Source organism: Notamacropus eugenii, chromosome 7 (genome assembly GCF_028372415.1).
Source record: "Notamacropus eugenii isolate mMacEug1 chromosome 7, mMacEug1.pri_v2, whole genome shotgun sequence".
In the NCBI taxonomy this organism is placed as follows: Eukaryota; Metazoa; Chordata; class Mammalia; order Diprotodontia; family Macropodidae; genus Notamacropus; species Notamacropus eugenii.
In genome coordinates, this window is record NC_092878.1 from 121,579,784 (window position 1) to 121,599,588 (window position 19,805).

Genomic DNA, 19,805 nt, shown 5'->3' on the forward strand with positions numbered 1-19,805 from the left:
TCAATAAAGCTATTACAGGAAACAATCAATCCTCTTGGAGTTGTGATTTGCAGGCTTAAATATTCACAGTGAGCCATACCAACCCACGCTGCCTCCTCAAATAGCATAATTATGCTTTGTTACTGTCCTCTCTCCGTACTGTTATAATCAGTATGTGGCAGCTTTACAGTATTAATTCATACCCCCTAATCAAGGTACCCAGAAGACCCAAGAGGAAAGAAAATGGGCATTGATGATCATTATAATACAGCACAAATGGAATTCCCTATTTGCAAGATTCTCTAGAAAGAAACACAGTAAATGGCAAGGTTCTACCATATTGGTGGTTGTAATAACAAACTTCCATATGTATTTTTAAAGGCAGAAAATAACCACTGCTCCCTTGCATCTGAAACACACACAGCGTTTTCATATTAAATATTTTTTGTTATAAACCTGTGATTTTCATCAATATAGAAACTCCCAATTACAGAATTCTTCTTGCCAAAACATATTAACCCCTATTCTTAGAAAGCATGTAGGTACACCAAGAAAGTAAGTGATGTGTGTCAGAGGGAGGATCTGATGGTAAAAATTCCTATTCCTTTTTCTCTCTGGACACTATCCCTCCTCCATAGTCCTGTTGGTTTTTCACATTTAACTATTTCCCTTGATTTTTGTTTTTGTTTGTTCTCTAGTGGGAGACATAACATCTGCATGAATTAGTATATATAAGATAAATCTAGGGTTTTCTAAAAGTTTTGGTTCAGTCTTTAAGTTACCAAAACATAAAACTGTAGAGACAAAGGAGTGGTTGTTGAAGGAGTGAAAATATTAGCATTAGGTTGTGAATGGCTTTTAATGCCAAGCAAATAGTTTTATATTTAATTCTAGAGGTAATAAGGAGTCAATGGAATTTATTGAGTTGGGGGGAGGGGCATGAATTGGTCAGACCTATATTTGAGGAAAACCACTAGCAGCTGTGAGGAAGAGGATTGATGTAAAGAAAAACTTAGGGAGAACAAGTGGGAGGCTATTGTAATAGTTCAGATGAGAGGTGATGAGAACCTGAGTTGGAGTAGTGACTGTTTCATAAAGGGGATAAATGTGAGAGATGTTAACGGGAAAGAAATTACAAGACTTGGAAACAGATTGTGTATGTGTGAATGGGACTAAGGAATTAAAGGTGATACTGAGGTTCTACAAGCTTGGGTGATTATGAGAGTGGTGATGCCCTCAACAGTAATGGAGAAATTCAGACAAGGAAGGATTTGGGGGGAAAGATGGTGAGTGCTGTTTGGGAGATGATAAATTTGAGATGTCTACTCATCCAGTTTAAAATGTCTAATAATAGACATTTGGTGATGCAGAACATACTCATCTTTCTCTACATCCTCAGAAGAGCTCATTATTAAGCAAATGTAGTCGTATATTTCAGTGTGCTACATTGGTAACGTTGTCTTTTGTTGATGCATTTTTCCAACAGAGGATTACTACCTTAACTGTCACGGTAATTCCTATTGCATGCTTTCCTCCAGTTCATAAATGTGTCTCTTTTGTATGATTGCATGTTGGTCATAACAGTACTCCTCTAGCTTTCTCATTTCCTGATATTTATTTCTGGGTTTCCTCACAGTAATAAATTCCTACATCATGCTAGCCCTGGTTGAATTATGCTAAATTCTATCTTATGATAGAAAAAAAGAAGTCTCTGTCACTTTTAGCTTATAAAAGAAAACAGAGTTAAAACATCAAGATTACATTATGAGATGAAGCTGATGGATGCTTATTATTAAGTATCACAGCTATGACCTTAAATTTTTATAAAATCTGGCTTAGAGGGAGAGAACATCCAGAAAAGTAAATATTTATAGGCTTAGTGTCCTAAAAGAATGAATACAAGGATGTAGCAGCAAACCTCCATTGCCAAAGAATTCCCATTGCTACTTTGACCTAAATGTTTGCGTTGATCATTAACATATGAAATTATCTGAGTTCTCCTAACTTAGTGATCTGTTAATGCCCGGTAGGATTATTCCAAGCTATAAATCAGTTTTTATCGTAATCATTGTTTTTGTGTGTAGTATTTGTGTACTGACTATTTTTGGGAGTAGTTTTGGTACCTAATCCTGCTTTCATTTTTAATATCTATTTTTCTTTCTCAATTTAGGGACCCCCAGGACCTCCTGGACCACAAGGACTGCAGGGACCAAAGGTTATCTTTTATTTTACTTGTTTCCATTAGCAATATGTACATGTAGCCATGCATAGTTCCCCAACGTAGATAGGAGGATCCTTGAAGGTTAGTAGTTTTGGTAGACAGACACAACCACTCAGGAGGGGTGAAATTAATCAATGAACTACAGTATGAATCTGACATTTTAAGAAAGTATCGACTCTGGATGTACAAGATTCTGGTTGTGTCTTCTTAATTATCATTAAATTGATTGTGATCATTCAAACAACTTAAAAAATACAGCATTTGTTTTTGCACTTAAAGGCTTTCTACTTGATAGACTCTCCCATCATCAAGAGTATGATGCTTTCTCTGTGTGTTTAAAAGCAGATTTGCCATGGGATACAGTACATGGCAAGGGCTGTTATGATGGTGATGTGGTAGATAGGACATATAAAGGCACTTATAGCTGAACACCTTACATCTATTGGATACAGATTTCCAAAAGTTTCAAAAAGATTTCATATGTTGCACTGGAAGTAGTGAAATAATTTGGTCAAGCTTAGTAACCACTTCCACTTTGGTGTTCAACTAAATTGCAATCCTTTGTGGTCTCATTCAGTATTTTGTTTCTTGGCAAAATAGTACTTTCTGAATTCTTGAACATCAAATTACAATATTCTGGTGAGTGAAGGGTCAATGAATTCATACATGTGGATTGCATTTTCCTGTAAACATATGGGGTTAAACATTTAAAGGGGTAAAAATCTAGAAAAACAATCATTATCCAGCCCACGGTGATGGCATTGAATGCCATCTAGGCAGTGGGCAAATCTAGGACCTGACCAGTTCCCCTTGTTCCAGTATTCCTTGCCATTTCTGTACAACTGTACTTTGGTACAGTTTGGAAAGAATAGCAAAATAAGAAAGCTCTTTTTTCACCATATGGATTTCATATGTTCAATTTCATATCTTCTCAAATAAGCCTTGGAAAGCTATCAAATTATGTTGTAGTCCACAAAACTCAGTTTGGTTTTCTTTTGTTTTTCAACCAATGAGAACAACTTTAGTCATTTCATGTTGTGGTTTCTTATTCATCACACCAAATCTTTCTACAGAATACAAACTTGAGCCCACTTCCTTGAAAAATAGTTTGTTTGGCAGCTCAATCAAGCTCTAAAAAGTTCACTTATAAATAGTTGTGGAAAATTGACAGAGAATCTGGTCCATAGGATTTAATAGATGATATCTTATGATATAGATTCAAACATATATAGCATATCAAAGCATCTCCCCTAAAACATATAAAGTTTGGACAGCCTATGAAATTGTTTTTCACATAAACACTACCTCTGTAATAAATATTATCAGATCTTTTATGAAATCTGTTGGCTTATTGTCTTTCCAAGTGAAATATGGCCAGATGTCTATAAATTAAATAAACTTTGGTCTGGTGTCTGTAGCACAAGTTAATGTTTTTAATACTTCAATTAAAAAATATAAATCATTATACTAGTAGCATAAAGTAAATCAAGAAATTCTATCACAATGTGAACTATAAAAAGTAGCTCCTTCCTAGTATGGTGTAGGATATTAAATTTACCTAGAAGTAATTTTATAATCAGATGCTCTTTGATTTATTATATTCTGCAATAATCATAACTCTTAAACCACAACATATTCACACTGGTTATCATTTTTCAATCAGTGTTTAAAACAGTGCCAGTTTTGAGCATGGTGCTTTCCTTTGATAGTCGCTATTAGAGAGGCTAAGACTGAGGCTGGTGGGTTCTTTGAGCTCTGGAGTTCTGAGCTGCAGTAGGCTAAGGGCACTGAGTCTGACACCATTATGGTAAACCCTCAGGTAAGGGAAGCAAGGATGTCAGGTTATCTAAGTTAGGGAGAGTCATCCTGGGAAAGAAAGAGAGCAAGTCAAAGTTTCCATGCCTGTCGGTGGCTGGCTATTGTACTTCCAGCCTGGAGGAGAGAGACAGTCTTAAAACAAAGGAAAACTGTGCCAATTAAAATAGAGCTGTAAATTCAAGAAGCATTGCTTGTTATGCTTTGGGAAATTTTCAGTACTTGACTTTATTCCAACCCTTGGTTACTGAGAGAGTATAGAGGATTTTGGAATTAAAATGACTTAACTCAGGCTTATAGATTTTTGCTGCAGGGCATGGCTTGACCTGCCTTTAAATTCCCCTGATGAGTTTATTCTTATTGTAGACATTTTGCCAAGTTCAATTGTCACAACCATAGCATTGGGCCATAGCTACTATATACAAGTACTGAAGTGACTAATTTTGGAAATCACCCGTTTCCCAAGTTCAACATGTGCTATGATGTCAGCATTTCTTATTCGGTTCTGATTTGGATAATTCTGATTTATTTCTTCTGATGGGTAAGAGTGTGTTGTTACTTAGAGAAGCAAATGATGAATGGAGACCAAGAAATTCTGTTTATTTTTCCCTTTTAACAGGGTGAGCCAGGATCTCCGGGAACACCAGGAGTTGATGGTGAACAGGTATATCCCAAGTATATCATCTATGCTGTTGCTATGGCATCATTACTTCTATTTTTATTATAGGACAGGAGTTTAAGAGATGTAAAAATTGGTCCATGAACATCACATAGTTTGACAAATGATTTGAAAATATTTATTCCAGTCATAATTTTAAATCAATCATCTTTCATTTCAGAGATCACATTTGATTTCAGAAAAATATAACTTTTACTTGATGATTTAGCATTAAACATAATCATGGTTATACTATGTAAATTGTTTTTTGTAATAATAGTCTCTCTCTATAGTACTTAAATGTTTGCTGAAAAATCATGTATGGAATCATGTAATTCTATGAGGCAGACAGAACAGATATTACTTATTTCCCATTTATATATGAAGAAACCCCAGCTTAGAGATTAAATAACTTATCCTTGACCACGTAACTAATAATTGTCAGGAATGGTATTTGAACTGAGGTGTTCTAACCACTACACCATGCTTTCTTTCTATGATATCAATATCACTTTGTACTTGAATAACAATTTTGCATTAATGTTTTTATACCTGTTATTCCCAATTTGGCCTCAACAATCTTATGAAATAGGCTGACCTTGGATCAAAGTTAAAAAATACAGAATAACATGTCAAGATTTAGATGCCATATCATTTGAACAAACTTTTCATTCGGCATTGAATTAAGGAAGAAATGATTTTTTAAGATGCTCTATGCCAATGGTCCTCAGTATATAGTCTGGGTGCCATTTACAGACCACAAACTAGTATCTTTTAACAATAATGTTCATAATAAGTTATATATGTCATGTAGCCTTTGAGCTGAGTGAAATCATGAAATTATCCAGTCTAACCCTCTTATTTAGCTCGAATGAAACATGGAACATGTGGATATGAAGCAGAGAAGGTAGAAAGGAGTTGTCCCAGGTCACAAAGCTCACTGGTAGAACCCAGTTCTTCTCTTTTCCATTCCAGGGTCTTTTTCAGTGGAGCATATTATCTCCATTTAACAGATGAGAAAATTGAATCTCAAAGAGGGTTGGTGACTTACCTGTAGTCACAAGTATCAAATCGTGGATTAAAACCCAGGACTTCACACTTCAAGGGCAACACTCATTCCTTATTATGCCTTACTGCCTTGTCACATCCTATTTGATTTTTCAAAAGGACTGTGCCCCTATTTCAACTAGCCTCAGAAGAGATTTTTATCTTGAGGATGACTTCATTGCATCTTACAATGAGAGGTCCATGGTGGATAGGAAGCTGGCCTCAGATTCAGGCATTCAGAGGTTTGAGTCTTACACCCAACACGTGTTAATTGTATAACCTTGAACAAATCATGCAACCGTTCAGTGGTCCTTGGAAACTCTTGCAGACTATAAGCAACAGCAGTTGCTTCTCTAACTGATAATGAGAATAACAATACTTAACATTTATATGGTGTTTATAAAGCACTCTACAAATTTTATTTCATTTTATCATTATTGTGAAGATCAAATGAAATATTTATAAAGAACTTATCATGGTGCCTGCACATAGTAGGTGCTATATTAATGCTTAAACCCTTGTGTTTTGCTTCCCTGTTATCATTATAAAAACCCTGGTACTATTATTATGACCATTTTACAGATGAGAAAACTGGGGCAGAGAGAGGTTAAGTCACTTGCTCGAGGTTACAGAGCTGGTAAATGCCTGAGATCTGATTTGAACTCAGGTCTTCCTGACTCCAGGTCCAGCACTCCATCTATCTATCTATTGCACCACCTAGCTGCTTTCAGTAAAAGAAATTTCCTCACTAGTATTTCCCTACATAAATGAAATCACAAATCTACATAAAAACAAAACAAAAACTCATGGTATCAATGATCTTTATTTTCAATAATTACCAAGGATAGATACAGAGATATACTGGCAAAGGTAATACCACCTCAGTATGATAACTTGGCTGTTCTACAGTCTATACAGGAATCTGTTCCTATTTGTAATTTATTTACAAATATTTATAAAGTGTTTCTATTCTTCAGTCTCACTAAGTGAAGTCACTCTATAAGATTTCTGGATATAATTAAGATCAGACTGATCCATAAACTGTGAAAATACTGGTCCAATGGATTCCTTCCTAGTTGTTGATTCATTCATGACAATTTATTAAATTACATGCACGGCTCTGTACCAAGTGTTATAAAGCCAGATAAAGAATAAGGACAGAAAAGGACACTAGAGAAGGACACTATTATGTAGTTTCAGAGATTAAGGTAGATCATCTGTGATGCTTCCTGAAAGGAAATGAATTGTTCCTTCTGGCCACGTCATCTCTAGTCTGATCAGGACTCAACCAGAGACATTTTGTTGATGACAATTCTTTCCCAATGGAAATCGCTTCACTGATCATCTGAAGTTGTGATCCAATGATCCTCTCAGTATAATGCAAGACAAACATCCATTTCTTAGATATAAAATGGATATAATAATGGATGTACTGCCTCTTCAAAGGATTGTGAAGAGGATAAAATCAGATAAGTGTTCTGAAAAAAAACTTTTAGGAGGAGCATTAATAACAAATGTGAAACATCATCAAGCATTTGGGGCTTAGTAAACTTTATAGTCACAAGAGGAACTGATTGTTTCAATGAATAATATCAACAATATTTACTTGTACTTAAAAAAAACCAAAAACCTCAGTTGGGTGGCACAGTGGAGAGAGTGCCAAGCCTGGAGTCAGGAACACTCATCTTCATAAATTCAAATATGATCTCAGAAACTTATTAGCTGTGTGACCCTGGATGAATCACTTAACCTTATCTTCCTCAGTTTCCTCACTTGTGAAATGAGCCGGAGAAGGCCATGGCAAGCAATCCAGCGTCTTTGCCAAGAAAACCTCAAATGGAGTCATGAAGAATCAGACACAACTGAACATCCACAACAAGAAAGAAAAAAAAAAGACGTGTTTGATCTTTAATTTTGAATTGGCATACAGTTTTATGAAAGGCCATGTGATGATGTAGTTTGTAGATGGTGGCTTTGGAGCCAGAAAGAGCAGAATTCAAAGCCTACTTCTGAAATACACTGGCTATCTGACCATGGAAAGTTATGTAGCATCATAGCACTCTAGGTGACTCTGTAAGACTATGTGTTGCAGAGAATTGACAACTTGTCTTGAGAGGGAGTTTCTTCATCTTCTATTGAAATCACAGGTCCAATTCCTAGTCTTGTATCCACTTTTATAACAAATCTAACTTATGCTGTTGAACTTTAATCTGAGTACTTTACTCCCAGAAAGGGTGACAGGGCCAAGTTTGAATGATGAAGTAAAACATCAGGGCACAGACCGTCACCACCCCATGCCATGTTTTCCCTATTTCACTGGAATGAACAAAACACTTTTGTGTCTTCCTTTAAATGAGAAACGCAGTTTTGATGTACTTTATGGGCTTTCTGCAGTGGGAGTAATAAAGGTATGATCTAGCTGTGTGACCCCAGGCAAGTCACTTCTCTCTGGTTCTCACAGTTTCTTCCCCTGTATAATGAGAAAGGCGGATTAGATGGTCTCTAAGGTACATGCCAGCTCTGACATTCTAGGATCCCATGCCTTTGCAATTTTACTGGGGTCTGGATATGACTGTTCAAAATCATAATCGTTACAATCATTCCAGTGTTGAGGGAGAAGAAAAGGTCTTTGTTCACCTGCCTGTTGAGGCAGCTGTTCTGGAAATATGCCTACCCCCAAATCTGACTAACAGGTGTCCGTATGATTTGTTATATGTTTTAGGGTCCTAAAGGCTCAAAGGGAGACGTGGGGGATTCAGGTCAGCCAGGTGAAAAGGGAGGAATTGGCCTTCCTGGATTACCGGTGAGTATATATACCTCCAGGAAATTTCAGATCACTAGCAAAGATGATTTGTTAGCTTCAGAATCAGAATGATGGGCAACAAGGATGGGAGTGTTGATTTATTACCCCAGTACTCAGACATCTGTAATGATAATAACACTCCAAAACAGGGTGGCTGTGGGTGGGAGGAGTAACTGTAGAAACCTTTGGACAGGCAGAACTCACCAGAATGTTGGGGGTTGCCTGTCTATCAACTCCAAGGTCACTTCCCCTCTGAGGGGAGTTCAGACTATAAGCTTGCAAAGTACTTTACCGTATATTCTTTCACTTGATCCTGTCATCAACTTGCTGAGATAGTTGCTATTATTATACCCATTTTACAGATAAGCAAACTGAAATTCATTGATTTCATAACAAACTTTCATGCCTAGTGTCTCAGGTGGAATTTGAAACCAATTTCTCTGGACTCTAAGACTAGCACTGTGCCATGCTGACTTTCTGTAGGAATCCAAAGAACTGATGAGAGAATACCACCTCTCATTTTTTCTAAATCATGTTCATTGGAGGAAATAATGAAAAACCTTGCTTGGCCACATTCCTGTTAATTAGTCCTTATGGAAACTCAATAAATAGATGTCAGGAAGTCCACTAGAAGCATAAAAAGAACCAGTTTTTTTAAAAAGTATCTAATAATGGGAGTGGGAGGCAGAGAGAACATCTTTGTACCCTGTTTGTGGGTATGTTAAAACAAACAAACCCTTGCTGAGAATTTATGTGTACTAATTTATAGGAAAAGTAGATGTAAAATTGAAGTTTATGGGAGACTTCTCTTCTATTTTCCCCGTGAAATGCTTGTCAAATAAGCAGTGGTAATTTGGGCAAAATCCTTTTCATCAGGGGATAAATGGAGTTTATATTTGATGTGCAATTAATAGTGGAGTGACTGCCACTGATAAGAGTTGATGGAGGTTTTTATTTTAGTCAAAAAAAATTATTAAATACCTACTATATACCAAGCATAGTGCTAAGAACTGGGGATACAAAAAGAGACAAAATACAGTCCCGTCCTTAAGGAGACCACAGTTTAAGTAAATAAGCTATATTCAAGATAAGGAGAAAATAATTAACGAGGAAGACATTAAAATTAAGAGAGGTTGTGCAAGACTTCCTGGAGAAGATGGGAATTTAGATGAGACTTAAAGGAAACCAGAGAAGCTAGTTAGTAGAGATGAGAAGGGACGGCATTGCAGGTATGAGAGACAGCCAGAGAGTGTCCAGGGCTGGGAGATAGTGTCCTGTTCAAGAAACAAACAGCAGGGAGACCTTTGTCACTGAATTAAAGAGTATGTGATATGGAATAAGGTTTAAGAAGACCCACCAGCAGACTTTAGCAATTGTCCAAGAATGAGTTAAGGAGGTCTTGCACCACAGTGATGGTGGTATCAGAGGAGAAAAGAAGGTGTATTTGAGAGACATTGCAAAGGTGATTGCAAGGTCTTGGCAACAGATTGGATATGGGGGAGGGGAGGGAGAGACAGGAGTTGAGTATGACATCTAGCTTGTGAGTCTGTGGGACTGGGAGGATGGTGTTGCCTTTGACGGTATTAAGGAAGTTAAGAGAGGGGAGGAGAGTTTAGGGGGAAAGATAATGAGTTTAGTTTTGAACATGCTTAGTTTTAGTCTATTGGACAGACATCCAGTTCGAGATGTCTGAAAGGCAGCTTGAGATGCTAGAATGGAGGTCAGCAGAGAGGCAGGGGATGGATAGGTAGATTTAAGAATCGTCAGTATAACCCACATGTACAAAAGTATTTATGGCAGCTCTTTTTGTGGTGTCCAAGAACTGGAAATCAGGGGGATGTCCATCAATTGGGGAATGGCTGAACAAGTTGTGGTATATGAACACAATGGAATACTATTGTGCTGTAAGAAATGACCAAGTAGACTTCAGAAATACCTGGATAGACTTATATGAACTGACGCTGAGTGAAGTGAGCAGAGCCAGGAGAACATTATGCACAGTAACAACCACAGTGTACAAGGACTATTTCTGATAGACTAAGACATTCACAGCAATGCAAGGACCTAAAACATTTCCAAGGACTCTTGGGGCAAAATGCCATCCACATTCAGAGAAAGTACTATAGAGTCAGAATGCAGAATGAAGCAGACTATTTTCTCTTGTGTTATGTTTTGTTTTGTTTTTTTCTCATGTAGAGAAAAATTAATTTAATTTAATTTATTTAAATTCTTTAATTCTTCTATGCAACATGACTAATGTGAAAATGTGTTTAATAAGAATGTATGTGAAGAACCCATATAAGATTGCATGCCATCTTGGGGAGGGAGGGGGAGAAAATTTAAAATTTTTAGAAGTGATTGTTGAAAACTGAAAACAAATTAATTTCCAAAAAAAAAAAAAAAGAATCCTCAGCATAGAGATAATTAAATGGGCAGAAAATGAAGAGGTACCACGACAAACCCTAAGGACGCCCATGATTGGAAGGTATGATCTGGAAGAAGATCTAGTGAAGGAGATTTCTAATCAAATTAAAATATAGAAGCTGCTTAAGAAAAGGGATTATTTTGGTGTTTGTCTTTGTGTACACAGCACCTAGCATACAGTATCTGGCACTTAGTCCTGTAGGGGAGTGTCAAATTGTGAAGATCAGCTTCTAATCAAAAAAGAAAAAGAAGTATAGCCTAGTCTGCAAATATATTTAAATTACTTAGAAAATCTAAGAGGTGAGGTGTTCATTTGCAATTTGGAGAAATGTTAAAGTAAATTTTGAGTAAAATTCAAAAATGAAATCTCTACTATATTTTTGGACTGATATGTCCCAAGAGAACTTGGAGGTTTCAACAAGCTGTTTAAACATAGAGAGGAGACAATACTATTTGTGTGCTGAATGTACATAATTTTGTGATCCTTCTGAAAATAACCAACCCATTTTTGTAGCATTTCATTATAGCAATTGCTATTAACCCAAGTGGGCCCAGTTACTTGGTGGTAATGGACACTAAAGTGAATTTTTCTTCATGTTCTTTGTAGGGTGCCAATGGTGTGAAGGGAGAAAAAGGAGACTCTGGTTTACCGGGGCCTCAGGGACCCTCTGTAAGTTCCTTGTGGTTATATTCCTGTGGTTGTCCATAAAACATTGAAAAACAGGTCTTCCATTTACTGAGCCCAGACCTGCACCAGATGGTTTAACAACTGTAGGAACTGCTAATGTCTTGGTGTGTCAAACTGTAAAGGAAATTTCTGTCAGCCTTGTACAATGGGTGTCTCAGGAGAACAGGTTGGAAGTAATTTTTCAGAGGGCTGTCTAACTCCAAGGAAAAAAATCACTGACTTTCCATCATTACTTGTGGGTAAAATTTTGAAGGCAGAACATACTTTCAGTTTTCTCTAGAGCCATGCTTTTGCTCATTGTAATGTTTGGAAATAGAGTAGTAGCTGTAGCATTTATGATATTTCTTAATAACTGGTTGCTTCCTTTTTTGGACCAATTGATATTTGGTGGAAAGAATCTATAACATAGAGAATTTAATGCATCACTTTCCTGCAAGGCCCTTTTCCCTATTCTAATAATGCGAGCAGCAAACTAGAGTCACTCAGTTTAACTTATCTGAAAGAAATAAACACATTTTATTTTTAATATGTAGATCATTGGCCCACCAGGCCCACCAGGCCCCCATGGTCCACCAGGTCCAATGGTAAGTCTTTTTTTTCTTAAGCAACTAATGCTTTATTTATGAATTATAACTAGAGAGATCCTGAACGCAGTTGGGCTCATCTTGTTGACCAGAGAGAATTGCCACCCATGTCTGTTTTATTCACCAAGAAACATATAGAAAGAAACTAAGTTGGTGCTTTGAGCTACAAAGACTTAGGACAGTAGCTTTTCCTCAAACAAATGTTTGACTTAGTTATTAACTTTGAAGGACATGGAATCCTTGTGAAAAGACAAAAGGCAGGTTCAGGGGTCTACTGGAGCTAGGTCCCACTGCTTCGATAAGAGCTGACTATTAGTTTCACTGTGAGAATTTACACCTCAGGAAATCAGCAAAAGCTATACATTTGTGCTTGATACATTGTTTAATTGACTGTCTAGACTTTCTTAAGTGAGGGAGAAGAGCTAACAACGCAGATTAAACTTAAAAATGTGTCCTGGCTAAGTTGTTTTTCCAGGGATCCAATTCCTAAACAATTCAGAAGCACACTCCTGAGGGTGGCTTCTGCTCATCTTCAATGAGATAACCTTAGTATAATTCTGGCCAGCAGGTGATATTTCTGAAAGGTTTTGGTTTATGTAACATAATTGCTTTCTATTGTAAATAGGCTTCATATATAGTTTGGAGTAAGGCAGGCAATAAAAAAAATCAAATCTATCTCTACTATTGCTCCACAGAGAAGATCTCTTTCATATATATATATATATACACACACACACACACACACACACACATGTTTGTACATGTATATATATGTGTGTGTAGACACATAAACACAAACATGTATACATATATGTACTGTACATGTAAATATACATCTATATAGCTATCTCTCTGTCTGCATGTGCGTACATACACACACACACACACACACACTATCCAGGAATGTGCTGGTAAATGTTTAACAACTGGATCTCACATATACATAAAAGTGGCCACAGTTGATCATATAATATATGTGCGTATATGCATATATATGTGTGTATAATGTGTGTTGTATATATACAAATATATATGCATAAATGAGCTTATATACTATATTTCTATATCTATACATGTACATATACTACCCAAAGGTGTGCTGGCAATGTCTAACAACTAGATCTCCGTGGGAAGAGGGGAAATATATGTGTTGACATGTAGATATACACCTATATTATAATGTGTATGTATATGTATCCATATCCATATATATATATAATTATGTGATAAACTGTGGTTACTTTTCCTTTCTACTGTGTTCCAGTGCTTAACTCAGTGCCTGAAACATAGTAGAAGCTCAATAAATGTTTGACTAAATAAAAAAAAAAGCTGGTAAAATGATTGAAAGGCTGTGAGTCCGCCAGACACCATCATTCGATCTCATAAGTGACCACTTCATTCTGTAGCGGGTGACTCCTCCATATGCTTTCTTAGGGTACTATAGTTACTAGCCCATTAAACCTAGTGATTACGGTGTTGGCACGTCAACACTCCTTCCCAAAGCTTTAGAGAAAAGGAAATGAGATGATACTGTATCCTATTCATCTATTCTTAGCAGTGGCTCTTGTGAAATACATCCTAGCTGAGTTAAACGTGGAGACAACTGATAAACCAACAAGTCCGTTTTGGAAAATTGTTTATCAGTTGTGTGTCTGAAGTGAGCATATTTTTGCAATAAAAAAGCCACACATAATCATGCAATATTTCATTGCATGATAAATTTTTCTTATTTTACATGTAAACATTTTATTTACCCCCTTCTATTTTCTAAATAGAGTCCTTTGAGATATTTTTTAAAAGCCAAAATGTTCAAAGGGCACAGTTTTGTTCCAATGCTTACTTAGCCTCTCTGGATTTCTTATCAATTTCTCTACAATGCGTTATTTTGCAGCCTGATTCATTCACTTGTGAGATCTTTTTAGCAAGTTATTAGATGAATTGATACTGTGATAGGTCATCACTGAATCACTGAAGGCATTTATTTGCCTGCATTCACCCCTCTGCCCAAATTCTCTTTTTTTTTCCCCAGTGGGGCAGAGATTTGGACAAGGATTAATAGTTCTCCCTGCAGGCTAAGAGATCTATTAGTGTGTACATGAAAGTCTAACATTCTAGATTTCTTTCCACTCCTGACTTTCCAATCTTTTTGACATGCTCCACACCATCCCAACCTGACCTTTCACCTGCCCCAATCCCCTTATTGACAAAATATCCCACAATTTTTAGCTTTTGGACAGTTCTTATGAATTCCATTCTATCAGAGGACACACACACACACACACACACACACACACACACACACACTCATTGGCCAAAAAAGTTTTACTGCGGTTTAAAGCTTTAATAGTTTTAAGTTGGGTTTGGTTTTTTTTTTTGAGCCAATTGGTGTTAAGTGACTTGCCCAGCGTCACACAGCTAGTAAGTATCAAGTGTCTGAGGTCAGATTTGAACTCAGGTCCTCCTGACTCCAGGGCTGGTTCTCTATTCACTGTAGCACTTAGCTGCCTCATTATTTTAAGTTTTAATAGCTTAAAATTGCACTAAGGCTTTTGGGACAACCTGTAATGATCTTAAGAGAAAGAGGTAAATGATACACCACAATTCTTGGCACATAGAAGGTGTTCAATAAGTTATTTTTCAGTCATTCCAACAGTTCGACAAAAATCTAACGAGCCCTTATTGTTGTAAGACTTGTTCCCTCTCCCTTTACATTTTCCTGTTTTGTTTGTCGTTGTTGTTGTTTTTGTGTAAGGCAATTCCACCACGAACCTATCATTCTCTTCTATAATAAGTCTGTATCCCAAACTAGTGTTGTCCTTGGCTCACGGGTCTCTTCACCTGCAAAGAAGATCAAGTATTCCCTGAAATAGTTTCTAGACTCTTTTGACCTCCTCGTAATAGTGACTGCTTTACATTAGTTAAACCTGTAATAAATAATAAGTCAAAGTCAGTGTCTTTACCCATTTCCCCTTTGTTCAGGGTAAGCAGCTTGTAATAATAGGTCAGATTTCAGGTGTTATAATACATCTCATCTTTATTCTTCTCATTTAGCATTTATTCTGACCTTTGCCCTCACTGAACACTGACAGCTGGTTCTGAAATTATTTTCATCAAAGGAGCCAGTCAGTTTAGATACAATTTCATTTTTTGTATGATTTGGTGCTTTTTATGTGTCCCTTCTTGAAGTAAGTATTAATAATATGCAAGTGTGAAGCTTGGGTCTTTTTTATTTTTTAATTTTGAGCAACGTTTTCAGTCATATTTCCCTCCCTTGGCCTTTGCATTAAAAACCTTGTCAGGTTCTTCATAGGATTCCTCTACTGCTACTGTGACTCAATCAGTTTTGAAGCATAAATTTCAATTATCTTCATGATAGTCTTTGTTTATATTCTTCATGAGTCTTTTAGGGTGAGATGACCAAGGAATGATCTTTCTATTGGGTACAGAAAGAAATTTTATTTGACAGAGCAAATTACCTTAAAGACTCTGTACCAACCATGTATCTACCATGAATATCTTAGGACCAAAGAAGTCCTAGAAATAAGCAACCTCCAAAATAACTTTATTCTCAAGCCTCTAATCATCAAAAGTGTTCCTCTGGAGTTCAAATGGAAGAAGAATTCCCTATAGATGGTGAGGTATTCTACATGTTCTTGTTAGCTTGTCATCAAGTATCAGAATGTCATAGGACCTCTTCAGTGAAAAACATAATCGAAAGAGAGCATGCAATACTCTATGAAAAAAATGGAATGGAAAATATCCATTCTCCAGTACATATATCTTAGATAGGCACTGAAGATGGATGGAAAGTGGGGCCCAGAAAAGAAGAAAAGAAACCGAGTTAGGTTGTATTTGGGAAGTTGTGCAGTGTTTCCAATGATTTCGAGACATTCACACACACACAATTTTTTAGAACATCTCTTAGTTTTCTCTTGGTACTAGTAGAAAATCACAGAACATGGAAAAATCATAATCCCCCCAAATCACTGTTGCAGGCAACCCAAAGGACAGTGGAGTAGGTATCATATTACCTGTGATAACTTGCATCTAAAAAACTTTGTAAGAGACATTGAAGAAATGAATGACTCAAGAATGAGGTTGGTTAGACATATAGTTAGAGTGAGAGACAACTCATAGACAACCCAAGTGGTCTCCTGATGGTCACAAAATGAGACCTTTCCATCGGACTTGCAGTTAAAATCTTCCATGTGTGTTGTCTACACCTTTAGAATATGAGCTCCTTGGGGACAGGGAGTATTTCACGTTTCTATTTGTGTCCCTAGCAAATAGCACAATAGTCTGTATGTAATAATTTCTTAATAAATGCTTCGTTCATTCATTCATTTAAAAGGAAGGTCTCTCCAATGTTGGTGATTATAGATTGTTATATCATATTATATATAGTTATTAAATTATAGATTTATGGGAAAACACAAGGAAGAATCAAGAAGGTTAAGAAGGAATGAATGGTCCCAAATCCTCGTTGTTATATAAATTATCCATATCAATGAGCTGCTGAATTCACTGAAATAATTGAAGTATATGTAAGGCACACTGTTAGGCACTGTGGGGTATAGAAATGACTAATAACCAGTCACTGTTCTCAAGGAACGTACATTCTAATGTTGAGGTCATTAAACAGATGCACGATAATAATTCCTAGACAATACTTTCTTAAATTTGCCCTATTCTTCCCTGTAGCCACACACATTTTCCCCATTGACAAGTAATTTTCTTACTGTAATGGAATTTCAAGATCTGACAGAGACATTATAAGGTCATCTCAAATCTAATCCAACCCTCTTCCCCTACGTACATCCTTAAGAAAGCACTTTGTTGCCGTTATACTTGTTTTATGTATGTTATGTATAATATATTATATATTGTTTTTATATTACCTGTCGTCTATTGTGTATATATATATTTAATAAGTTGTTTCTGATTACAAATGGCAAATAGTGTTCTAGTTCTTTATCAGAGGTTTGTTTCTTCTCTACTTTCAGGGACCCCATGGACTTCCTGGGCCAAAGGTAATCAAATAGATATCTGTCTGGCTCCTTTCTATTAAATTTCTTTGTTCATCATTGTGAAGCATGGTCCAAGCATGTTTGTCTCTGTCTCATTCATTTGTCAAATACCAGTGATATTCTTTAAGCCTTTAAGCATCCAGATGTTTAAATCTTATGATGCAGAATGACTCACAGCAAATTTAAATGATATCACCCAGAGATGGATTTCTTCTTTCGCGTTTCTTCCAAGCACAACTCATATTAATGGTACTGAGATAATAAAAATCAACCCATCGTACAGTGAACTGATGAAAGTTTCAGACTATCCCAGGTGTTGCTTTGTAACTATGCTATCTTTAGAACCAATTTAGCTTACATTTTAAAAATCACTGGCTGTTATTAATATGTGCTTCCTGAAGCTTATATATGCTCACTGATCTAGAGCTAAGAAGGGTTTCAGGATCATCTAACTCACCCTCTTTTACAGATGAAGATATTGAGGACCCAAGAATTTAAATAACTAGCCCAAGTCCACATAAATTATACTACAGAAGGGATTTGAATCTAGATTCTCTGTCTCCAAATCTAACGTTCATTCCATCACACTATGAATATGATATTACCATAGTTCTAAATTTCCATTTAACTTTTAGTGTCTGCCATTTGCAAATTCCAACTACCTCAATTGATGAGATTACACGTATGTTTTATATTCATTGAGATGGAGAGTGTAACCAGACAGTCACCTAGAAACCCTGCTTGGCACTAATATCTCCTTCTGCTTTGCAGAAGAGATAACCTCATTTTGCCCTTTGTCTTTGTTAAGAGGAAACATTAGAACTTTAGCAGTGAAAGGCAGTGTGAAGATGATGAATTCCAGTGCCCTCAGGGAGCCTCACCTCTCTATGGAATACTGAGAACTGACAATAAACCTAACGAAAGAGACAGACCTGTTTCTAAGAATGCTGTGACTCCTTGCAAAGGCAAGGAATTCCACAGATGTCTCAAAATCTAGAAAAAAAGTAGGCAGAAGAGGAGTAAAAGAGTAACCACAGGCATGAGAGAACGAGAGAGAGAAAGAGAGAGAGAGACAGAGACAGAAACAGAGAGAGAGACACACAGAGAGACAGAGAGACAGAGACAGAGACAGCCATGTCCAATTCTTCATGACTCCATTTGAGGTTTTCTTGGCAAAGAGACTGGAGTGGTTTGCCATTTCCTTCTCCAGCTCATTTGACAGATGAGGAAACTGAGGCAAACAGGATTAAGTGACTTGCCCAGGGTCACACAACTAGGAAATATCAGAGGCTAGATTTGAATTCAGGTCTCCTGAGTCTATCCACTAAGCCATCTAGCTGCCATCATTGTATAATGTGAGAAACTAAGTCAGACAGAGGTATGGCGACTTGCTCAAAGTTAGACAGCTGTATTTGAACTCAGGTCTTCCTAACTCTGGACGCAGCATTCTATCCCCCGTATCACCAAAGTACCTCATGTACAAATATATGTAATTTACACTAGTATTGAATAAGTACATATGAAAGGTTTCAAAAGTGCTATGGAAACTCCAGGGAAGGAGAGATGATTTCTAGGTAGAGGGAACCTAAATAATCTTAATGGACAAGGAAATGTCTGAATCAAGTCTTGAAAGATGGGAAGGATTTCTACAGGGGAATGGGGAGCAAGGGAAGAAAGTTAAGGAGGATAATCCAGGGATAGCCCATACTTAGGGTTTGGTGTGTATTAAAGTTTGGCTAGAGTACAGAGTATGAGAAAGGGTGGGTGTGAGATAAGGAGAGAGGAAAAATGTAAGATAATGTGGAGAGAGTGATGTCACTTTGTGAGAAGCCTTGGACTTCATTCAGCAGCTGAATTTTAACTCAGGCCTTCCTGACTCCAGACCCAGTGCTCTATCCACTGTACCACCTAAGTAGGTCACTATTTGCACTTGTATAAGAGAGAAGTGATTAGAGGTTGGACTAAGGCACTGCATAGGGAAACAAATGTATATGAGACATTGTTCAAGGAGTGAGAGTACCCAACATCTGAGACTGCTCCGAAGATGGGAGAAAGGTATTAAAGTGTTAAATTCTGAGCACAGTGACTGAATGAATAGTATACAGAAACAGATCATTTGCTGTCTTGGGAATATGGTGAAGAAAAGTCTCATAAGCCTGGATGATATCTTGGACAATAGCCTGATGACCCAAGTTCTACCTGTAGGACTCTGGACATAACACTTCTAGCCCTCAGTGCCTCCAAATATAAAAAGTTTTTTTTTTAAGTTATCATCTGAAAAAGTTATCAATTAAGATCCCTTCCCTCTTTAAAGTGCTATTTTCTACTCTACTAATCCATGAGTAATCTCCAGTGGATTCTATTTGCATTACTAAGACTTGATGTTCCTCTGAAACTAGGTATTTTTCATAGTCAAATCTTCTTCACACTTAATTCCCAATTTTCATGAATCAAAGCTATTTACTGAATAATATCACATGGGAAAGGTTGCCTTTGTCATTATGAGCTCAATAGCATGATTTCATGATCTAAAAAATATACAAGACTACGGAGCTCAAA

At 36.8% G+C, this 19,805-nt stretch overlaps 1 protein-coding gene across 1 annotated transcript in view; it reads left to right on the top strand.

The window, feature by feature from the left end:
- The window catches only part of COL25A1 (collagen type XXV alpha 1 chain), a 568,912-nt gene that overhangs the window by 509,267 nt on the left and 39,840 nt on the right, over positions 1-19,805 (top strand). Inside the window, exons 24-30 of the mRNA XM_072623878.1 lie at positions 1,466-1,489; positions 2,150-2,194; positions 4,635-4,679; positions 8,443-8,523; positions 11,555-11,617; positions 12,169-12,219; positions 17,223-17,249. Coding sequence (XP_072479979.1) covers positions 1,466-1,489; positions 2,150-2,194; positions 4,635-4,679; positions 8,443-8,523; positions 11,555-11,617; positions 12,169-12,219; positions 17,223-17,249 — 336 coding nt within the window. The remainder of the gene's footprint in view (positions 1-1,465; positions 1,490-2,149; positions 2,195-4,634; positions 4,680-8,442; positions 8,524-11,554; positions 11,618-12,168; positions 12,220-17,222; positions 17,250-19,805) is intronic.